Source organism: Epinephelus fuscoguttatus, linkage group LG12, assembly GCF_011397635.1.
Source record: "Epinephelus fuscoguttatus linkage group LG12, E.fuscoguttatus.final_Chr_v1".
In the NCBI taxonomy this organism is placed as follows: domain Eukaryota; kingdom Metazoa; phylum Chordata; class Actinopteri; order Perciformes; family Serranidae; genus Epinephelus; species Epinephelus fuscoguttatus.
The window spans coordinates 35,137,237-35,160,740 of NC_064763.1; the positions used below are offsets into that span (position 1 = coordinate 35,137,237).

The window sequence follows — 23,504 nt, forward strand, 5'->3', positions numbered from 1 at the left end:
TTGTAAAGACCTTGGTTTGTCTTTATTGAAATTGGATTACTTCTCTCTGCTAGTGCAGCCTGTTGTTTGGCCGACTGACAGCAGGGCTGGTGTACAGACACAGCAGCCACTGTGGGGGAAGATTTATCATGGCCTATAAATCTGCTGCACAGAGAGGGACATCTTAGACTTTCTCCTTAAGAGCAGCAAAGTAAGAGGAGAGGGAAAGGAGTACTTACATGTAAAGAGGAAGCAGAGACGCAGATAAGATGGGTGAGAAGGGAAGGAGTGTGTGGAAAAGAGGAAGTGTTGCAACAAGGACAGTGGAAGGAAAGGAAGACGGGAAAGCAGGGGAGATCTTAGGGGAGGAAAATAGAATTAGATGGTGGATGAAGATGGAATAAGAGCTGGATGGAAAGAATGAAGAGGAGGTCATATACGACGAGGACAGAAGGAGATGAAGGGATGGTAGATGGTGAAGCAAGGAGGGATAGGGATAGACGGAGAGGGATTATGAGAGGATGGATTTCATTTAACATTCAAATCAATATTGTATAAATCCTCTGTTGTACAAACCTGTTTAAGGTTTGGCTCCAGGTGCAGAAACTTAATAGCTTTTATTTTAATGGCTCTGCAAGAATCAGAGCCCAGAGTGACTGTATCAAAATAATCTCCTGAGGTAGAAGGTTTAAAATATGTCACATCACCTCTTTTCTCTAACAGCAAACCTGTGGAGTCTTTTCTCACTTTCTTTCCTTCGTCATGTGGCTGCCATATGACTCAGCCATAGCTGCCTGATGTGTGCTGCCATGGAAGTTGAAATTGAAGTTGGCCCCACAGAGTACTGCGGAAATGTATAAGTGGGATGATTGATCTGATTTGATACTCTAAGCTAGTTACAGTAAAATAATCTTATTAGGCCAGTGATCCAGGTCAGTATCTCTGTCCGGTGCATTATGTGACCCTGGTTTCACCTCAGATCAAAACGAGCAGACAAACATACACGTACTGTACACACACACATCCCTGCTCTATAATAATCCAGATCATTGGTGCTGCTTTGGCTGGTCTGACTTGGGATTTCTTTTTATAGAACATTAATGGGCACGCTTACGGGTATAGATTTATTGAGACTTAAGCCTCTGCAATTAACAGCTCTGCCGATCGAACAATGCTTTTTATGTGGCTGAGAGCATTCATGTTGATGCAGGGAAACGAACAAGCAGCAGTTGCCAAGGAAAATGATCAAAGGGGATGAAGGAGTGAGTTAAGTAGACGTGGAAGATGCGAGATGGAAAAAGGAAGGCGGTGGAAGACCATTAAGTAAGAGAGTAATATTTAGATAACAAAGAGGGAGAAACACACAGTGTGTGAGGGAGAAATACTAAGCATTAGCCACCATTGACTTTTTCGGGGCATCTGGACATTGAATCAGCTCCTGACTGCCGCTGCAGAGTGATGGTCTATTTATCTGGCTAATGTCTAAACCAGACACAGCAGATGCTGTATTGAATTTAACATCAGACTAAATTTCAAAGATCAGCTATCTAGAGGCTCTTTATTCACATCGACCTGCATCACAGAGAAACAGAGACGAATCCTTTTCTCATGTGTCTGAAGCGTATTAATAGATCTAACAGGTTACAATGATGTTAGCAATTACTGTTAATTATTTGCAGGTGTAATCAGTGTGGGTGTTGTGTCGTGGCACCATGACAAATTCAACAATCAAATGAAACAATTTGAAGAGTGAGCAAATGACATGAATTAAGACTTTATTTAAAAAGCATGATTAGTGCCAGTTTGCCATGCAAAGTTAATAACTGAAACATCAGTTCAGTTCAGTTCATCACTTCAGTACTGGTAACAACAGTGGTGATATGATGAGGTTAATGTACAACTAAACATCCTGAAACACCAGAATAATCCTGTCCTTTCTTTACAAGGCTCATTCCTGCATAGTATGGATTAAAAGACAAGCAATCGCTGAATGTAATGAGGTTTTTTTCAATAATGCGGGTGGCTGTGAATCTTTTTTCAAGTTGGAAGACATCAGTGACATGATGGGAATTGATTTAATAAATACTGGTAGCAGTGTTTGCAGGCCAGGAATATCTCCTCATCTCGGTAAACTGATCTGGTATTTCATGGTGGTAATGGAATTATTTCCCTTTCTTTAACAGGGAACCCATCGGAAAGAAGAAATCAGGTAAGACACAGCTTTAGTTGTGTATTTGAAGTGTAAATGGGGTTAGGTGGCCTTGGTTATGGTGTGTTCGTTTGTCTTTGGAAAAAAAATAATTTTAAGTTGAACTTTTTTCCTGGAATCCACTTCAGTTCATCCGTAGTATATAATGTGACATTATCTCCATCTAGTGGTCACAGACTGTTATACAGGTTAAAAAAAAAAATGGATTCTCCTTTGCCAAAATGTTCTTGTTTCATGAACATATTCTGTCTAGACTCAAATGTTTTCCTGGAGTTAACTATTACAGAAACCATCTCTGCCATTGTCTCACTGTTTCTGTTTCTCTCTTTCCTCTACATTCATCTAATATTCTTAAGTTGTATCCATGTCATTTTTTTTCAGTTTTCTTCTCCATTCATTTTCCTTTCCATTAGGGATTGTGGAGAGAGCGACTACTTTCCTAAAGCGAGGTAGTAAACACTTGGTTGTGCTGTGTGTGACCCAGCAGGTTGCTAGTGGCCTGTCCCTCCCCCCCTCTCCTCCCCTGGCCTGGGCAGGTGGGATGTGGTTCTGTTGCAGGCTTGGGGCTGGCATTGGTTCCCTAAAGGAAGCACACAAAGTAGTTTGGGATCTTTAGACCTTGTGTGGCTCATTTCTCAGGGTGTTTTAAGTGTGGTGTTCTGTTACAGAGTAGGAAAGACTGAAGATAATGAAGGATTTACTGTATGCAGATAGGTTTCATTGCAGAGTCTTAGAGAGTTGATACTAAAGAGTATGTTGTTTGTGTATATTTGTGCGAGTAACAAAAAGAGAAAAGGCTTAGAAAAGTTAATTTAAACTAGTTATTTAAAAGTTAACCTTAGTTACTTGGTTTTAGTTTGCCCTGGAAAGCTTGCCTACTGATCTGCTATTGAGCTATTTTTTTATCTAATTTGTTAATTCATATGTCCTTTTAAGTTAAACTCAGTCTGATATTAGCTTCAGTTCTGCTTTTGAGAAATGATTGCCATATTAATACTCACATTAGGGCTGGGCGAAAATCAGATACTACAATATTTTTGATGAGTGTCGTGGACCAAGCAGAAAAGAAAGCACAAAAACACAGGTTTAATGTTTAAAAAAAAAAAGTGGGTTTATTTTCCCAAAAATAAATTTTACAAAGCAAATGACTAAAGATAATAAAATTAGAGTTATAGGGCCCTTAAAGAGGTCAACTAAACATAACTTTTTGTTAACTCAACAAACAGACCTGACAGAATGAGACAATTGGGTAATGTATATAGTGGCTGATCAGACCAGCTTAAACAGTAAGGGGAGAATTTACACAAACAATAATTAAGACTAACGTTAAAAAAAAAAAAAAAAAAAAAAAAAACAACAACTAATAATTAATAACCCCCATGATGTCACACCTCTTGGTGCAGTACTCTGGATGGCCTTCTGCATACGAGCAGGTTCCGCCCTCAGCCCCATCTTTTGCCCAGCTCCAACCAGGGAGTGACTTCAGGCAGCTGAAGGACAAAGAGAGATGAATTGATAACTTACAAACGCAAACAGCAAAATGACAAAACAATGTAAATTAATTGAGCGCACTTTTATAGGGAAAACAGAAAATGCTAATAGATTTTGAAATTAAATAAACTGGAGTTGTTTGCATTTTAAGTGACTGCAAATTGAAGGTAACTGAACATGTGGTAATGGTGTGGGTGAGCATGGGAATCATTCAACCTCTTGTGTGGCTGTGGGCATGGCCATCACAACCAAATATGTCTATCAATATTAGGACGACACTGTTGTATTTACAGGAGATTTTTGATGAATAATCATCAGTAATGTGGATATAATGACTAAGCGGGTAAAGGCAAATAATAGAACAGCCTGAGAAATTCGGAAAATTACACCATTTTACTGAAATACAGCGTTTAAAACCTGAAAAACACAACATTTATAATATTAAGATATCCAAAGTCTAAGACGACATCTAGTCTTATATCACAATATATAATGATATATTGATATATTGCCCAGCTCATATTTACTGTCCTCGCTGACAGATCGAAAATCGTTTGTAGATGAATTTAACATAAATACAGCTGTTTCATTAAACCTGTTTGCCGAGCTTGCTGCTGCTCACTGAAGGCTGTGCATGGATGAGATGTACCATGTTGTAGCACATCTCTACTTGTCAGATTTTCACATTATATTTAACTCTTTTCTCTGCTGAGACCTGTGTGCTACAAACACGTTTGTTGAAAATCCATCACCACTTTCAGTGATCTGCATGCCGAGGCAGATTTGAGTGTCTTTTTACCATTCCTGCATTTGATGCTAAGTCATTAGGATCATTAAAACTGCAACCAAAAGGTGTTTTGTTTTCAGCTCATTTTTATGTCAAATAAATGTAATCCATCAGGGTTTGTTGTAGACACATTATTAAAGAACATAAGTCAACAGAAAGAGCCAGAGTCTGTGTTGCTGGTTGTATCGTTTCTCAGGCTTCCTTGGTGCTAACATTGGTGGCGGGTCTCAGGGGTGCTGGTTTGTTTCTGTGTGGAAATCACAGCCATGTTGATGATTGACTAAACCCTTTACACTAAATCCACTACCTTTCACTGCCATTCTCCAAATCTCCCATCATTCCTCTGTAAGTTTCCCTCACGCCATCTCTCCAATCACATCCGCTACCTCCTCTGCTACATGTCTGGGTGAATCTCAATGCTGTAGATAAGCCTCCTCTCACTTAAACTTTTTACTCAAAAGCTTCTGTACAAATTTTGACCTTGGAATTATTCTTGGCATTACGTTAAAAATGAGTTGTTCGCCTATCACAGGCATTTTGACTGATTTATCAAGAGCTTTTCAGTGAGGTTTCTTGAAGTGTGTATAAAATCTGACATTTCAAAAGGTCATTTTCCCCTCAGCCAGGGAGATGCAAGAAATTTTAAAGGTCAATATCTCAAAGAGACACAGATGAATCTTATGATTTTAAGCTCATTTAACATCATATTAACAAATATTAACAAAGATCCTCACTGAAACGCAGAGGGTAATGAGTGGAGGCTTTTTTTTTTACATTATTGAGATTTCATCCTCAGCCTATCAAAGGAGTAGAAAAGGGAATAAAAGAGCTATATGAGTCTTGTTCTGATTCGTTCCCCTTTAACAGGTGATGCCACCTCAGCAGACCCTCTCCTCCTCGACCAGTATGTGGCAGTAACAGACTATGAGAAGCAGGAGAGCTCTGAGGTCAGCCTACATGTGGGGCAGGTGGTGGAGGTTATAGAGAAAAATGAGTCTGGTAAGTTCTACACAGCATCAAATAAATGTTTGTGGTTTTTTGTTACAAACAGTTTTATTATTATTTATTTATTTTATTTATTTTTTTTTTTTTTTAGATATAACACACATTCAAACAGTAATCAGAAAGGGGACGGTGGGAGGATGCAAGGGTGACATGCGTCGGATCTCATACATCCATTTTGTATTTAAACTAGGGGTTACTATTTTGAAAGTGTAAAGAAGAATGTCTCTTAGTAGATAAGCAACCCATTGTCCATAGGCGCTTGACAGATACTCCAACATCACTGTCCATGATATCACTTATAACTAGAGTGTTTTAACAGCTGGAAGGTCCCACAGTAAGTGAAATAAAGAACCCCGGTTGCCACAATTATGCCAGCATAAATCTTTTTGTCATCCATCTTGAATAATCTATCAGGAGTAATATATGCTCTGCACAGAATCTTATATTGTATAATCCTAAATCTCACACATTTAGAGGATCTCAAAGCTGACTTCCAAATTATGTTCCACCAGGAAGCAGTCAGAGGTGTGTTAGGATCATGCTCCCAAGCCAGCCGGACAGAAAAATATGCATCATGGGCAGCTATGGACATTATGTTATAGATTTCTGAGACCTCACCTACTCCCAGAGTTGCCTTCTTTGGAAGCTGATCCCACTCTGGACATGAGGCAGGAGCCGCTGCCTCTTCACATTTCTTAGGGGGGTGTTTCTCACCAGGCAATAGCTCAGTCCATAGGGACTTGGGTTGGGAACCGGAGGGTCGCCGGCTGGAGCAAATGCGGAGCATGGACTGGTGGCTGGAGAGGTGCCAGTTCACCTCCTGGGCACTGCCGGGGTGCCCTTGAGCAAGGCACTGAACCCCCCCAACTGCTCGGGGCGCCTGACCAAGGGCAGCCCCCTCACTCTGACATCTCTCCACTTTGTGCATGTATAGGTCCTGTTTGTGCATGTGTGTGTATTTCACACCTGTGCGTTAATGACAATGGAGTGAAAAAATTGAATTTCCCCTCAGGGGGATTAATAAAGTATATAAAATTAAAAATAAATTAAATGATTTAAAATAGAAGATAATTGAGCATATGTTAAGAAATGAGAGTCCAAGAGGCCAAACTGAATTTTAAGTTTTTGAAATGGTAGCATTTTTCTACTAAATATCTGTCCAACTGTAGTAATGCCAAGTCCCTGCCATAAATACTACTAAAGGTGTTTCCACCGGCCAAAAAAATGGGGTTACACCAGAGGTGTCAGGATGGAAGGGGGAGCTTTCAATGCTAAGTCTCTTGTGCAGCTGCATGAAAACCTAATACTAACACTATCTAGCAGGGATGGTGGTTTTGGAGAGCACCACAATGATACCAAGGATGTGTTCTTATTTACAGATAAGATAGTTTTCTCCAACCACTGCCAGCTGCCCAGCCTCAGATTTATAAGCCCGAGTCAATAGATATTTTGCATTGTATGAAAGATAACACTGAAATATATCTGGGACAAGCATCCAGTATACTTTGAATTGTTTTCTAAAGTTCAGACTGTGCAAGGGTTGCTGGTTTGCTTGTTGTGTAGTGGAAACATCAGCCTCAGTTGACAGCTGTGATGTCTTTGACGAAGATGCTAAACTAGATGGTGTGGGAATCGTAATGTTCCTCAAATTAATACATGAAAAACACAAGTTCACACAGGGTCAGCCGCTGTTTGAGATTTGACTGGCACTTTTTTAATTGCGGCTTCTTGTTGCACCCTCTTCTTCTGCCATGGTTTAATAACACCAGACCAGAGACCAGACTACAAATGATGAATCTCGATGTGCCCAGCTCCTGATATGTGCATTACAGCAGTGGATGGAAACATGCAATTATTCACAATTTCTTTTGTTGACTTTCTGCAAAGTCTGTTAAAATTAAACCGACATTTGTACGGAAACTTGACTTGTATGTAACAAGTATTTGGAAGATAAACCTGAAAGAATACAAATATCCATCATGCATTTCAACAATGAATTACCACAAATCTTTAACTTGAATAGAATTTTCTCTTGATATTGTTTATATTCTTTTCATTTAGGGTGGTGGTTTGTCAGCTCAGACGATGCCCAGGGCTGGGTTCCTGCCACCTGCCTTGAAGCACAGGATGACCCCGATGACTTCTCTTTTCCAGGAGAAGAAGGTACACATAACTTTCCACCTAGATGCTATTATTTCAGATATGATTCCCTAATGGAAAAGTTTAGGATTTAAAGTGCCCATCAAGCATTTACTCAAACTTCATTTACTCTCAAACCCAACTGTGTGTGTACGTTTTCTTAACCTTTGAATAATAAGAGCACGTAGAAGTAAAACAGAACTTTTATGCAATTTCAAAAAATTCTTGTGCGTTGGTGTGACAGTGCTAGTGTATAGGCAGTGCGTGCGAGTGTTTTGATGCACATTATATCCTGCAGATGTTTGTTGCCCTCAAGAACAGAAATTTGAATTATATATGTTACATGTATAAAATATATGTTAGGTGACACAGGGAGGGAAAAACATCTGTGACATGAATTGGGGTGAGAATAAAAAGAAAAACTCAATGTAGATGTTCAAAGAATGATGCTGGTAATATACTGTAATGATACAGTGCAGCACATGGTAGGAGCATTACTAAGTAAGGAACAGTACCCAGCCAATATGCAAATTACAGACCATAATTCAAGTTTTGGCCAGCCTGAGAAATACATGGTTTAAAAGTGCACACTGAGCAGGCTGCCCTGTCCTTGTTGGGCAGGTCATTCCTCAGAGACCTGGAATTACAGATGCATTGACATTATCGTAGACGTATAAAAATATAGTACAAAAAGAGAAGAAAACTAGACTAGACCTCAGCCGAGTCTAAATGCTCTATCTCGCAATGTTAATGAGAAAAACAACTTGTGTATGTGCCCAGTGGATGGATCTGCTCCACAATTTCACGGGTTCTCTCCTGACCCATGCTACACTCTTCCACCAACTTTCATGAAAGTCGTGCCAGTAGAATTCTCGTAATCGTGCTGACAAACAAACAAACAAAACCGCTAACATAACCTCCTTGGCTAAAGGAATAATAAATCAGCAATTCAGCCAGTACATTATTAAGTATGACCAAGTTTTCCCTATGCTCGTCAGTACCAGGTCTGCAAGCCTTCCAGTCATGAGAGTGATTTAATGACATAGTCCTAAGACAAAGCTCAGGGCCAACATCACCCCACAGATCATAATTAACCATGAAGTATGTGGTCTATAACCTGCTATTAAACTAACACGTTTTAGGTTAAGATTATCTTTTTAAACAGCACCAATAGTCTCCAACATACTGGTCAGGGCAGCGCAGAGGGTTTGAGACAGGAAAGGGGGTAAAAAGGGAAATAAATATGCCATCCAACATGGATGTAACACTCTGATAAAAACAGCTAAAATGTGCACAAACCTAGAGGGATTATCTTGTCAGTAAATGGGTAAAACAGCACCAGGCCTGCCAGGTGTAGTGCTTTGATTTCGACTAGGCCCACCAATACTGAAAATGCTTTCATTTAGGATGAAAACATCCTCCAGATGGCATATGTAATGTTCACTTCCTATTTTGCCCCACTTACTGTGCTGGGATGTCAGTGCCTCGGAGATTCTGGTCACTGCCAAGGCACGTGGGTCGTCGCAGAACTTTAGGGGATCTATTCAGCACAGGCTTTGGGCAAGGTGGAGCGCACGCCTTTCTTTTCCCCCTATTCTAAATGTGTGTGTGTGTGTGTGTGTGTGTGTGTGTGTGTGTGCGTGTGCGTGCGTGCACATGCATACACAAGTGTGTGCATGTTTGTTTGTTGATGTGTATGCATGAAATGTTTGTTGCATGAGACATCCAAGCATGTCAATTAAATCCTTGCATGCAAAGTGGATTGTGTATTTTTATTCCATGTGAATAAAAAGATAAATTGATTAAAAAACGATTTATCATCTTATCATCATTCATTGAAAACATGAAACACACTGTAGTATTGCATATAATACCAATAATATAGAACAATAGTTGAAATAATACTTAGAATAGTAGACATGGCTGCATTTCTAGTACAGTAACAAGTTTGTCCTGTTTGTGGTTAATATTTGTGGAGGTTGTATGTGTGTTTTGTGTGTTGCACATGTGTGTATCTTACATCTTCTCCCTCCACAAGATGCTGCTCAAGCCTTGCCTCATTTAATCAGTTGGCTAATGTAAAACTAATGCACCTCTATACCAATTATAGTCTCTCATCCTAAATTATATAAGGATTATTGTGATGGAGAAATGATTCTGAGCCTGTTCTTTGAATGGTTGCAGACATTTTTACTGTATACCTTTAACAAGTTTAAATCACTTTATAAATGCAGCACTACACTCTGACACCTTAACTGCAGTTTGAATGTTAAAGTTAAAGTTACAGGAAAGCAGTTGTAATCCAAATGTGCCCCTGTGTGCTTTGTCTCCCGTGCTATTATCCTACATCAGCATTTATTTGTGCTCCCCCCACTCTTTGTGAACCTATGCACAGTAATCTTCAAAACAGACATGCTCTTATATCTAACAATGTTGTCTTTTTATGACTCCAGAGGAGAAGTATTCAGTGATTTACCCGTACTCGGCCAGGGACCAGGATGAGATCGACCTGGAGAGAGGCATGATTGTCGAGGTGATTCAGAAGAACCTGGAGGGCTGGTGGAAGATCAGGTATAAAATCAATTACATTAAGTCTGGAAAAGTAAATATTATAAAGTCTTGGGGTGCTTTCATACCTGCCCTGTTTGGTTCGGTTCAATCAAACTCAAGTTCATTTTCCCCCTAAATGCGGTTTGTTTGGGTAGGTGTGAACACAACAATCGCACTTGGGTGTGCACCAAAAATATCGGACCTAGACCTTCTTGAAGAGGTGGTCTCGGTCCGGTTACAGTCAAACTCTGGTGTGGTTCATTTGTGGTGAGAATGTGTTCCGACCTGGATGTGAACCAACTGCAGTCACATGACACATTGTTTGGGTTAAACATGAGCATGTTACAGTCCTGGAGGATTATTAATGTGCACCTCCTCCTGTACTGCCTTAATATGCACATTCAGCACATCCAATGCATCAAAACATTGTTTTCTAGTTGGAGCCGCGCCTCATTTTCAAACTGTATGCTTTGACTAAAATGACCAATGACAGCAATATAGTCCACGATGAGCAGCGCTAAAATCAGCCTGCGTAGTTGTCCCTCCATTGTGACATTAGAAAGTGTCACATTTATCTTGCAAGTGTGCTCTTCTTCAACGTTTTGTTTACTTCCTGGATTTTTCCCGTATGGGAATTCTGACCAATCAAGAGCAGCTTTCTCGAGCAAGGCATTTGATCTGGTCCGCTTGTAAATGCTGCCGTGAGAACATGAACCAACTCTAGGCAATTATACAACTTTGTAACAAAATTAGTCCCTGATACGGATCAAAGCAAGACAACTCGAGGTCTGAAAGCACCCTTAATTTACTAATGAGACAAGTACATGTATTTAAAAACACGAATTGATATCATATCCTACATAATATTTTTGGGGAAAAAAAAATCCTTAACCGACTTATTTCATTTTACAGACTGCCAGTAAAGTCTACCCAGGCAGTTTTTTTCAGCCACTGATTGTACATCTCTTCTCCACTCAGGTACCAGGGCCGTGAGGGCTGGGCCCCAGCCTCCTACCTGAAGAAGACTGACATCCAGGGCCAGAAGCAGTCAGCAGGCGCTGGTGTTCATGCCAGCACCAATGACCTAGATGGGTTTTCTAAACAGAACCAGCAAAACAACGCAGCCAAAGAGAACCGAGACAACAGCCAAAAAGAAAACAGACTCTCATTTTTTTCTGACAGCAAAAGCAGTAAGTGAACTCCAAATCCAGTAAACTGTTTTACGACTGCTATGCAAGCATATTACTTAATAAAATTATTAATTGCATAATGTCTTTTCCCTCCACAGAAGTGGGAGCAAGACACAGACCTCCTCCACGCAGAGATCTTACCATTGTAAGAGATCCAGTTCAAATCTGTAACGCACACAGTGGGGATTTCTGTTTTGGAAAATAGCTCAGTTTTTCTCAACAAAATCTTTATGTCTGCTCACATTCTACAGCCACGTGGTACAAACCTACCCAAGCCACCTGTACCTCCTCAGGTTGAGGAAGAGTTCTACACCATAGCAGACTTCCAGACTACCATCCCTGATGGTATTAGCTTCCAAGCAGGAATCAAAGTTGAGGTGGGTCAGGAACTTCCCAAAGATGTACTAAAATTAAGAATGTAGGGAAACTTTTTGTTTGAGTAAAGATTTGTAGATTTGTCTTTTTATTTACTTGCATCATTCAATTTGAAGATTAAAAGTAAAATACAATGACTCCTTTTTTTGTTGTTTGTTTTTAACCCACCAGGTGATCGAGAAGAATAGTGGTGGTTGGTGGTACATCCAGATAGATGACAAAGAGGGCTGGGCCCCTGCCACCTTTATCGACAAGTACAAGAAGACCAGTAATGCCCTGCGACCTAATTTCCTTGCCCCTCTGCCCAATGAGATGGAGAAGCTGAGACTTGAAGACGGTGGTTCTTCAGGCACAGACGACAGCTGGTCCAAGCCTTTACCAGATGAGCCAACCACAGCCCCTGACTCCTGTGCCCGGCCTAAGCTGAGAGATTGGAAGTCCGGTGCCAGCAAGACTGGGCCTTTACCACCAGCCCCAGCCGCCCCTCCAGCTGAAGAGAAACCAGCTCTGCCACCACGAAGGGAGTCCATTAATAAGAGCTTTGAATTGGAGGTATCCGAGAAAGTGAGGGTTGATCATTCCAAACCTTTGCCTCCAAAGCCCCCAGCTCCTGGGGTCATAATGCCACTGGTTACACCCAAAGCACCCCCCTTCAAACAGGACAAACCACCAGAGACCAAGAAAGAAGATAAGAGCAAAGCTCTTCACCTCCGAAATGAGATGGGTCTTGAATGTGGCCACAAGATCTCTGCCAAAGAGGTGAAGAAGTTTAATCTGAAACCCGTACCTAAACAGCCACCAAAACCCAAAGCAGAGGTGCAGGAGGAGAAACCAGAGGTAGCTGGTCCAGCAGTGTTCATGAAGCCGAAGCCAGTGATCCGACCTAAACCTGCCCCAGCTGCAAAGCCAGATCCTCCGGCTGAGAACAAACTAGACATCACCAACCTGAGAAGCAAGCTGAGGCCATCGAAACCTGCGGATCCTGGCTCTGCGTCAGCTGAGGTGAACCATCAAAATGACACCACAGTAAATAGTTCCCATCCCAGTGGCCCCTCTAGTTCCCCCCCAATTCATATCCCTACTCTCAACAATGGTAAGCACTGCGACGAGCCAAAACTTCCCCTAAAACACATGAATGGTCATAGCCAGGAGAGCTCATCACCCCCTGCAAAACCAGCAGTGCCCCCCCACAAGGATCCCCCACAGAGACCCCCTGCCATGGTTCCGAGGAGACCTCCTCCTCCCAAGAAGACCGACCCATCCAGCCCGACTGAGCCCAAAGCTCCAGCCCCTCTAAGAGAAATCCAGGACCCTCCCAAGGGCCCGGCACCTCAACTCAGCAGACCCCCTCCCCCTAAACCCAAAGCATTTGCTCAGGCACCTCCAAGCAAAGAGAAAGAAGAGCCCAAAATGAATAAAGTCCCAATTCCTCCCAAGCCCCAGGTGAAGAGTGAGAAGCCGGGGCCGCCAAAGGACAAGCTTCCACCTTTACTCATGGAGCCCAGTAAGGATGAGCTGTATCTAGCTGTGGCGGACTTTGAAGGGGATGACCAAACATCCAGCTTCAAGGTGGGTACGGTGTTTGAGGTTCTGGAAAAAAACAGCAGTGGCTGGTGGTTCTGTAAAAATGTAGGACAAGATGTTGAGAGCTGGATTCCCTCAAATTACCTGAGCAAGAAACCTTAGTGTGCTGCCATATGAATAAATAAACAAACTAATGATTTAAATGAACAAAATATCACTACTTTGTAGCTTATTAGCATCTTTTTTTAATTTATAGGTACCTTTCGTTTTTTTAAAGTGACATGTTTTTGTTATGTTGCATTTTGATAAAAAAAAATTCTACCTAAACTGAACCAGCAATAACACATGACCTTGTTGGGTCTTGTGATGTTTACTTTTGTTTTTATCGTCGTTTTACATTTAAAAGAAAGTAAGTTGCTTTTGTTGCCATATGCTAGTCTCAGCCTTTGTCAGTCTTGCCAATAAATAGGCTAGACGCTAGAGCAGCAGTAAATGTATCTCCACCCATGCCTTCTATGATATGGTGCCTCTATATTATATGCAAAGTGCTTCAGTGCTTAATATACTGTATGCAACTGTAGGCATAGTCCTTGTTGGAAATTAAAAAACCTTTGACTAAAAATCTACATCCCAGGAGAAAACACTAGTTGTTCAAATCCAGCAGTAGACAAAAAAAAAAAAAAAATCATATATCCCTTAAATAAAGGCTGCACATGAACTCACTGGGGGAGTTCAGTGACTACATCTGGGCTCTCAAGTGCTATTAGCAATTACTAAAAGAGATGTCTTTGCCAAGTAGAAGTGCTGTTTGTTATACAAGAAACATGCATATTCGTTTTTGTGCTGTTGTAATGCTTTTCATCGTGGACTGCATAATTCATGTTGCAGTGACTTGTAAAGGTGTGCACTTTTTCAGTCATTTCATATGAGATCACTTTGGGGTTTGCACATGCTGAAGGAAGCCAGAGTGCATTGTTTTTTTAGTTTGCCATTTGTATTAGCAATGTTCTTTTTCTATATTCACTGTAAAAAAAAAAAAAAAAAAAAAAAAATCCACTAATGTAAAGATGAGACTGACAAGTTGAAAAGAAGCTCTCTGTCAAAGTATTTTAACATGATTATGTTATGTTACACCCAAACAATAAGTGAAATGTGACTTGCAGAGCACATCTGTCTGTACCAGATGTCTGACCTAAGAAATAAGTGATTACATGATTTGTGCAATGATTTACAGTATTGTAAGTGTACAGTCTGTTCATAACCGAGGTTTGGTGCTCAAATAACAGCGAAAGGACGACCATTGTATAAAAATAATGTTTTACATAAATGCTTGACTGGTCTCAAGCATGGTCAGTATAGCAAATTATTTTTTATTGTACAGAAATGAGAGGCTTATCATAGCTGTTGTCACTTTTTCTTTGATGGTCCATCTGTAAGGTCTTTAACTCTGTACTGATGAAGGGATTAGAGGAAGAAAGAGCCAAGAAGGAGCTGTGTTTGTTGGGTTATGGGGAAATACAGAGGGTTGTGTCATTTTTGTTTCTGTGTCTGTCGAGATACAAAAAGTCACTCAAGAAAAGTATGTGAAACAACTGGCTGCTATTGTCACACCAAGTGGTCCAGAAATTGTTGTCTACTATTCATTTTTTGAATGAAGCGTTAGGTTTACAAAACAGTTGATAAGCAAAATTGGAACATAAAAATGTACTGTACATTCATGGTTCTCTAAACAATCAGACAAGGCTACAAGCTGTAACTCTGCTTCTAGTCGCTATATTATTCCACCTTCCACCTATGTTTTATAAAGAAAGGACAGAATGTTACCAACTACTAAGAAGAAATTGTATAATTGAGGAGAAAAAGAAGGAAGCTACAGTACAATGTAAGGCAAATGTATGGGTTGATGGTGTCATCATTTCAGTATTGTAATCTTATTTACTTTTTTTGCTATGTATTTTTCATTACATTGTGTCTTCTTTTACTTAATTCAATAAAAGTTTAAAATTTTTCAGTTCAGCTGTCTTACTGTGTCTGAATTGGTATCTTAAGATCCCCCCAAAATGTTTGTTATTTATCTTTTACTTTTTTGTTTGTTTTTAATTTTTTCACTCAATATGTTTATCGTTAGGTACCCTGTAGAGTTTTTTGACAACGAGTAGCATTATGGAGCTGCGTTTTTTACCAGTCGGTCCTTGTTATGTCTACATCACGCACACAGGTGGTGTGATTCACATGCTCCTGCCCATGGGGGCACAAAGGAACAAGTGAATTCTCAGCAAAGGCAGTGAAAAAAAAATACTCCTAGCCAGTGAACATGAATTTAAACAATAATTTACATACAATATCGATGGATCCAGAGACTGAGGTTGTGGGTTTTATCCCGATTGAACTGAGAAAAAAATAATAAATAATAAAAAAAAGTAAATTTAAAGTAATTTTGGCATACTATGCTATAACTTTTTTTCATTATTTTGGACGACATACTATGCTATGACTTTTTTTCATGATTTTGAACAACATACTATACTATGACTTTTTTCATTATTTTGAACAACATACTATACTATGACATTTTTTCATGATTTTGGACATCATACTATACTATGACTTTTTTTCATGATTTCGGACGACATACTATACTATGACTTTTTTTCATGATTTTGAACAACATACTATACTATGACTTTTTTCACTATTTTGAACAACATACTATACTATGACATTTTTTCATGATTTTGGACATCATACTATACTATGACGTTTTGTCATGATTTTGGACCACACACTATACTATGACTTTTTTCACTATTTTGAACAAAACATACTATACTGTGACTTTTTTTCATGATTTTGAACAACATACTATACTCTGACGTTTTTTCATGATTTTGGACAACATACTATACTATGACTTTTTTTCATTATTTTGAACAACATACTGTACTATGACTTTTTTCACTATTTTGAACAACATAGTATACTATGACATTTTTTCGTGATTTTGGATGACATACTATACTCTGACTTTTTTTCATTATTTTGAACAACATACTATACTATGAAGTTTTTTCATGATTTTGGACGACATACTATACTCTGACTTTTTTTCATTATTTTGAACAACATACTATACTATGACTTTTTTTCATGATTTTGAACAACATACTATACTATGACTTTTTTTCATGATTTTGAACAACATACTATACTATGACTTTTTTTCATTATTTTGAACAACATACTATACTATGACTTTTTTTCATTATTTTGAACAACATACTATACTATGACTTTTTTCACTATTTTGAACAAAACATACTACACTGTGACTTTTTTTCATGATTTTGAACAACATACTATACTATGACTTTTTTTCATGATTTTGAACAACATACTATACTATGACTTTTTTCACTATTTTGAACAACATACTATACTATGACGTTTTTTCATTATTTTGAACAACATACTATACTATGACTTTTTTCATTATTTTGAACAACATACTATACTATGACGTTTTTTCATTATTTTGAACAACATACTATACTATGACGTTTTTTCATTATTTTGAACAACATACTATACTATGACATTTTTTCATGATTTTGGATGACATACTATACTCTGACTTTTTTCATGATTTTGAGCAACATACTATATTATGACTTTTTTTTCATGATTTTGAACAACATACCATACTATGACGTTTTTTCATGATTGTGGATGACAAACTATACTATGACTTTTTTTCATGATTTTGGACGACTATATGGTATGACAATTTATGGCATACTATATTATTAGGATGTCTTTGCGACTTACTTTTAAGGTTTACTTTAGTACAGAATATTTTATGGCATATTACACTATTTTCAATCTCAAAATACACTATAACTCTTTATGTCATTTTACAGTATAGCATGGATATGTCTTTAGCATAACTATGATTTTTTTGTCCCATTTGCCACACTTTTGTATGGCATACTATAAGATTAATGTTTTATGGCATTTCTTAAAACATAATTTACATAACATTTCTTGTAGCACACCGTACTTTAACATTTTTTGTGACATACTATGCAATCGCGTTTTTATGACAAACTATAATGTATTTTTTTATTGCATATTATACTGTCACACAATACTATGGCTTTTTTATGACATAATATAAAGTTTTTATGGCATGGTGTTCTATGACCTTTTGGTGACATACTATAACATCACATTTGTAAGACTTCCTTTGACATACGATAATATTTTTAACCTATGCTATACTGTAACATTTTAATTACATTTTTATGACTCAATACTGTAAACTTGATACTGATACTTTGACTTTTTTTATAACATGCTGTTGTCTTGAAATGTTTTATGTTACTATGAGATTTTTTTTTTTACTATACTAATAATCAATGTATAGTCATTGTAAATAAAGTGTGTTGCTGATATTAGAACTCAAAATGGTGATTGGGTTTTAAAACAGGTGATCCTTCTCGTGCCTTCTATTAAATGTCCAACTTTTCTCTCAGCTTAGTCTTCCACATTCAGAATGACCATGCTGATGGTATTAATGATACTATTACAGGAATAAGAGCCTCCACTGCAATCCACTAATTAGAAAATCTGCCTTTATTAAGTTATTTACAACAGTGGTTCCTTCTGATACAGTTTCATTCACACTTACAACCCCTCCATACATAGGATGTCATGTAAACTGAGGCAGAGAGGCCTACATAGAGCCATTAAACATGACAGACAAGATCAATTTTACAACAAACGTAAATACTTCTGAGAGACTGTGAGAGGGAGAGAAAGATTAAGCTGTACCTGATTGCTGACCTGGTTTAACGTAAACCTGCAGGCCAAACTGCTCTAAAAGAAGCTCACTCAAAAAGGCAACAAGTTCCTCAGCTGCAAACTTTAGTTTTCAGTTTAAGGTTTAACATCTAGACATATCTCACAGGCTGGATTGTTGCACTCCCTTAAAAATGACATGAAGAGTTACGTTCCAAAATCAGCTCAGCATTTGAAACATGAATCTGTTACCCAAGTACTCAAGATTATAAAGATAGAATGATTTTTACGCAATGCCATTTCTTTCAAAATGTTGACAGATCTGTTTTTGGAGTTCAACTCTTCATATTATTCCCCCTCTCAGTGCAAAGGAAGGCAAAGATTAAGAAAAATAAACCTCTTTATGCTTAGCAAAGACATACATGTAATATTGCACTTTGGTTAGCAGGCAGTGCATTTACTGCACACAGTATAACAATTATACACTTAATACAATTTTTTAAATTCAGATTTAAATCCCCTATCTCACATCTTTCAAAGAACAACAGTATTTTGCTTTGGCTTCGTCAGTTCCCATCCAGTGTGATTGAATCTACAGTAAAAATACAACAGAAAAAAAAATATGTCATAGCAAGCTATGTGAATAACAATGAGTCTTTCCTTGTCTGTTAAAACCTCATTTCTAAGTAATCACGTAAAAGAAACTATTAAACTCTGATCCGATCTTTAGCCTTGTCCCGCATTTCAAACAAGATACAAAATAATATGCACATCCTTCATTCCAGGGGTGTTAAAAAAAGAGATAATATTTAAATTAGCATTTACAGTGATAAATCTGGATAAGGTTGCTGCTTTAGCTGCTTTAAGACATGCATTTGACTTACGGACTAAACAGGTCAATGAGCCAAGGCAAACAGAACTGGAAAGAATAAGAAAAGCTCAGTAAATTATTCAATTTTGGTTGTGTTTTTGGTCATCGTACTTGGAAGACAGCACTGATAATTAAACAAAAAGTGCTTATGTACCAACTCACCAGCTCTCACAGAAACATACTTCCTCCTTATGTAAAAAGAAATTATCCCCAACCAAATAGTATTTTGTCTCTTTAATATTTACTAATTATTAGTTTGGTATCTTCATCCCACAGCCACTGTATCGTATTCTCCTCATGTTTCACTGGTGAGCAATAAGAAGCAGACTTGAACAGAAGAAGGAAATAAAACGCTGTATGGGATCGGATGCTTTGCAATCAAGTGAAGCACATGATGGATTTTTTATAAATCCAAAAACTACAACACTTTAAAGAAAAAAAGGAAAAAAAAGAGAACATGAGATAAAACATAAATATTCACTAAAACATTTAAGGAACCTAATGGAGGGATAGGTATGCTGCCATCACTGGCAAAGCAAATTAAAACTGAGGCAACAGGCTATTGTAGCGCCCGTGGGTTTACATGTGAGTGTGTTGGTGCTAACAGTGGCCAGGAGATATTGTGCAACGTCACAGCAGTTGTTTTTACGTGGTGGAAGAGTCCTGGTAAGGCACAAACTTGGAGAGTTTGTTGGGAGAACTTGGATTTGGGCAATCACTACTACTCATCCTGAAGAAAGCCTCCTGCTCCCTCTTCTTCATGTTTAGCTCCTCTTCAAGGGCCTAGGGTTGGAGAAGAAGGATGCAGTGAGATTAACTGACCAAGCTTACAGAGGGATGTAAACTTGTCTAACGTTGTTCTTTACTGCAGTGGTTCCAAACTGGTGGGTTGGGGTCAAAAAGTGGGTCACAGGTCCATTCTGAATGGACCGCAAGTGACTAGTTTGCAAAAAAACACACGTCATTTTAAAGTTTAGTGAGTTCCTGGCACAGAACTTTTATTTTGAAGTGCTGCAGAGTGAGTGACTAACAGACAGCTACTCTAAAGAGACAGCAAATTAGCGCAACGTGGCCAAATGCAAGTATGACGCTGAATATATTAAACTGTGTGGACCTTGAACTAATGACTAAGGAGAAAACTGGACCCTGTGGCTGGACCAGTTGGGAACCACTGCTTCAGTGTGTTCTGCAGTCTTCATTGAATTTGGTTGACTAAGTAGACCAAAAAGATGGTGATGTTATGAAATGTTTTATGAAGGACATACAAAATGCATGCAGCACCAAAATGCACAATAACAGACACGTTTTGCTCTTTTGTATGGAAGCGTATTGCATTCACTTGACAAATAAAAAAAGCCTTGTTTTTCTGAGTAATTTTTTTCTGTTTGTTGTGGTAATTTTTTTTTTCCTGAATGAAGAGACGAGATACTTCAAAATCTCGCGAGAAGCTCCCACCTGGCACTCAATTAGTTACACGCACGGTATGATAATCTAGCTATGTTTTGGACTGCATCTTTCTAGTGTAGGCCTATCGCTCAGTGTAACAGGTTAGGTTAGTAACAGGTTCTAACAGTGTTAGCTGACAAACATGTATGGGCGTGATTTCAGTTGTCAGCTAACGTTGTTACAACCCCTTACTAACCTAACCTGTTACACTGAGCGATAGGCCTACACTAGAAGGATGCAGTCCAAAACATAGCTAGATTATCATACCCTCTGTGTAACTAATTACGTGCCTTACCCTTATTGATCCCGTAGTTGAAATTGTCTAGGAGCAGGAGCACGGATGCAAAATACATCCATGAGCAGGAGTCACCATGGATGCAGGGTCACTTGCAGGTGCCAGGTAGGAGCTTCTCGTGAGATAGTATCTCGTCTCCTCATTCAGGCAAAAAATTACCACGAAAAACAGAAAAAAATTACCACAAGGGAAAAAAAGAAAAAGAAAAAAAAAAAGAAAGAAAAATAAATAAATTACTCCGAAAAACAGAAAAAATTACTCAGAAAAACAGGACTTTTTTTATTTGTCGAGTGAATGCAATACACTTCCGTACTTTTGTTCTCAAGTTCTTGTATAAAATGTTGAAATCTTGGGAAATATACTTATTTGCTTCCTTGCTAAGAAGATGAGGTGATCTTAGTTTAGATTTAGATTAGCATAAAAACAAGAGTCCAGGAGTCACTGACCCCGGCCTCTGCCAAGAAATTGTGAAGCATATAACCCCCGTTGTTTGTGTTCGACGCATATTCTTAAACTTTGAGAAGAAGCTAGCTGTTTCCCCTTGCTGCCACTCTTTATGCTAAACCCAGCTAAACACCTTCTGGCTCTAGTTCCTTACTTTAAGGAGCTCCATACAATATTCAGAGCATTAATACAGTAGCAAACCAGTATTTGCTATGTAAAGATATAGTAGGTAATGGTGTCCTGAGCTGAGAATGAAGTCATGCTATCTCTCTGCCCGTGGTAATCTGAGCTTCTCTATTAGCTGTTGTGGTAGACAGTTCAGCCATGCATGCATTTAAGTGAATGTGAGTCCCCAGCTACTCTCCGTCACTCTGCACTGCATTCATACAGAGGTTACCGCTGATATCAGGATGGTGTCATTGTGGAAGGGAAGTGGTAAATACTTCCTGTTGTTGTTGTTAGGACTGTTAGCTGCTGGCTCAGCTCTCTACATGTTAACAACCATGTGCAGACAGCCTCTATATCACAGATACACTCTAAATATAGTGTAGAGCTCTTAGCATGTTTCCCAAAATGTTCAACTCCTAGTTTGATTACTTAACCATTTAAAGAGCAGCATATCTTTGTTCTCACCTTCTTTTATGTGACACATAAACATAATGAGTGTAGTTCTGTGTGTTAGAGCCATGCATATAACACATAATAACACTGTGACAGGGAGCGCACCTTCTTTCTGGGTTTCAGCATATCCCTCCACTCCTTCAGCAGCGTGTTGTGATGTTCATCCAGATGTTTGAGCCTCTGAGTCTCATTCTCAACCAACAGGTGACATTTTTCATTCTGAAGCACAAAACAAGCTCTTGTTAACAATTACAGCCTGTTTATCCAGAACATCCTACAGACTGCACTGCTTTGGAAACTTCCATGCTGTGACAAGATCCACAGTATAAAGATGAGAAAGTGTTGCCCCTCACTCACCTGTAGCTGCTGCAGCTCTCTGACATTGCTTTCACACTGGCCGGTCATCTCCCTCATCTGGTTCTCGTGTTTCTGCTGCTGATGCAGCCTCTCTGCCTTCTGCCGCTTTTCCTCCTGCTGAGAAAACTGAAGAGCGACAACGGGGAGTGAGTCACATAACGATCAACTCAGTGCTTGAACATGGTGGTGACGAAACCCTCGCTACCCTTTACCTGTTTGATCTTCTCTCTGTCCTCCGAGGAGCTGCCCGTTGAGTTGATGCGGAGGCTCTTCTTGAACATGGCCATGCGGGTCTTGGCCTCGCTGCGCTGAATCTTGGGCAGCCGGCTCTTCTCCACCTGCTGCCGACCTTTTAGAATCTCAATCATGCGCTGATTGTAGCACTGCATCTGTTCCTGCTCCTGTGGTGGCACAGGAAATACACACATTGGCACATTCATTTCATGTGTATGCAGGGGAGACCATGTAAAGTAACTGACACAGATGGAAGCTCTGAGTGATGCAGGCTAACTGCTGGATTGCTAAACATTTTACAATGAACATGTAATTTCTGATTGAAGACTTGTATTGACATGTACTTGCTACCAAAGCTAAACGGGTGTAGAATGGTGGGTGCAAACATATTGTGACGAGAGTAGCTGTAAATGCTCTGATTTACCTTCTCGTGCTTCTTGAGGAGCTGATGCCTCTGGAGGAAGTACTGGTCTTTCAGTTGCTGCTTAAATAACTGGTGTCGCTCATACAGATTCTTCTCCTCCATGTCCCATATCGTGGCCTCACGCTCTGATCAAAGCAAAGAGGTCACACAAGAAATTACAAAGATATTGAACGCATTATGTCAACACTGTAACATCTCAGTACACCAGGGTTGGGCTTCGAACAACAAGGCTTAGGGGTCATTTGATCAGGCAATGCATTTGAATTGAATTAACCTTTGCTTAACAGATACCGTACCTCTGATTAGCTGGTGTTTCCTGTTCAGGCATTCCCTCTCCATCTCTGCAATCTCTCTCTTGTTGTTGGAGATGATTCTCTTCAGTGTTGTGTCAAGGTAGTTCTTCTGGGCTGCCAAGAATTTCTCCTCCTAAAAATTATTGTAGGTGATATGTTCTCATGAATGTCCTAATATTTAATTTTTTGTCCAAACCAGTTCAGTGAAGTACTCATGACAACACAGTGAACACAAATGACTGTCGAGGAAACAACTTACTTCTCTTGTCTTTTTTTCTTGAAAGGAATTCATCATCTGCTTCAAGGATTCTTTACGCTGACTTCTGGGCAGCTTATCAACAGAGTGTTTTACCTAAGTGTATCAAAAGGAGGCAAACTTCAGCTGTATTCACTGAGTCTAACACAACACTTAAACACAGTGGACACACAAGGAAGCAAGCAAGGTATGTGAGAACGAAGAAAACTATCATCCC

At 39.1% G+C, this 23,504-nt stretch overlaps 2 protein-coding genes across 5 annotated transcripts in view; one reads left to right on the top strand and one right to left on the bottom strand.

Moving 5' to 3' along the window:
* sh3pxd2b (SH3 and PX domains 2B) overlaps positions 1-15,265 on the top strand; it is a 51,708-nt gene extending 36,443 nt beyond the window's left edge. Inside the window, exons 6-14 of one of the 3 annotated variants that reach the window (XM_049591719.1) lie at positions 2,163-2,188; positions 2,602-2,724; positions 5,334-5,465; positions 7,533-7,634; positions 10,064-10,181; positions 11,139-11,350; positions 11,449-11,495; positions 11,602-11,727; positions 11,897-15,265. In XM_049591719.1, the coding sequence (XP_049447676.1) occupies positions 2,163-2,188; positions 2,602-2,724; positions 5,334-5,465; positions 7,533-7,634; positions 10,064-10,181; positions 11,139-11,350; positions 11,449-11,495; positions 11,602-11,727; positions 11,897-13,411 (2,401 nt within the window). In that variant the 3' untranslated portion in view covers positions 13,412-15,265. The remainder of the gene's footprint in view (positions 1-2,162; positions 2,189-2,601; positions 2,725-5,333; positions 5,466-7,532; positions 7,635-10,063; positions 10,182-11,138; positions 11,351-11,448; positions 11,496-11,601; positions 11,728-11,896) is intronic. The other 2 variants (XM_049591720.1, XM_049591721.1) reach the window with 2 other exon arrangements.
* A 2,598-nt stretch (positions 15,266-17,863) lies between these two features.
* The window catches only part of stk10 (serine/threonine kinase 10), a 58,638-nt gene continuing 52,997 nt past the window's right edge, over positions 17,864-23,504 (bottom strand). For both annotated transcript variants that reach the window (XM_049591711.1, XM_049591710.1), the window contains exons 14-20: positions 23,291-23,383; positions 23,035-23,164; positions 22,739-22,863; positions 22,293-22,481; positions 22,081-22,206; positions 21,829-21,942; positions 17,864-19,700 (exon numbers count right to left, since the gene is read on the bottom strand). In XM_049591711.1, the coding sequence (XP_049447668.1) occupies positions 19,563-19,700; positions 21,829-21,942; positions 22,081-22,206; positions 22,293-22,481; positions 22,739-22,863; positions 23,035-23,164; positions 23,291-23,383 (915 nt within the window). In that variant the 3' untranslated portion in view covers positions 17,864-19,562. The remainder of the gene's footprint in view (positions 19,701-21,828; positions 21,943-22,080; positions 22,207-22,292; positions 22,482-22,738; positions 22,864-23,034; positions 23,165-23,290; positions 23,384-23,504) is intronic.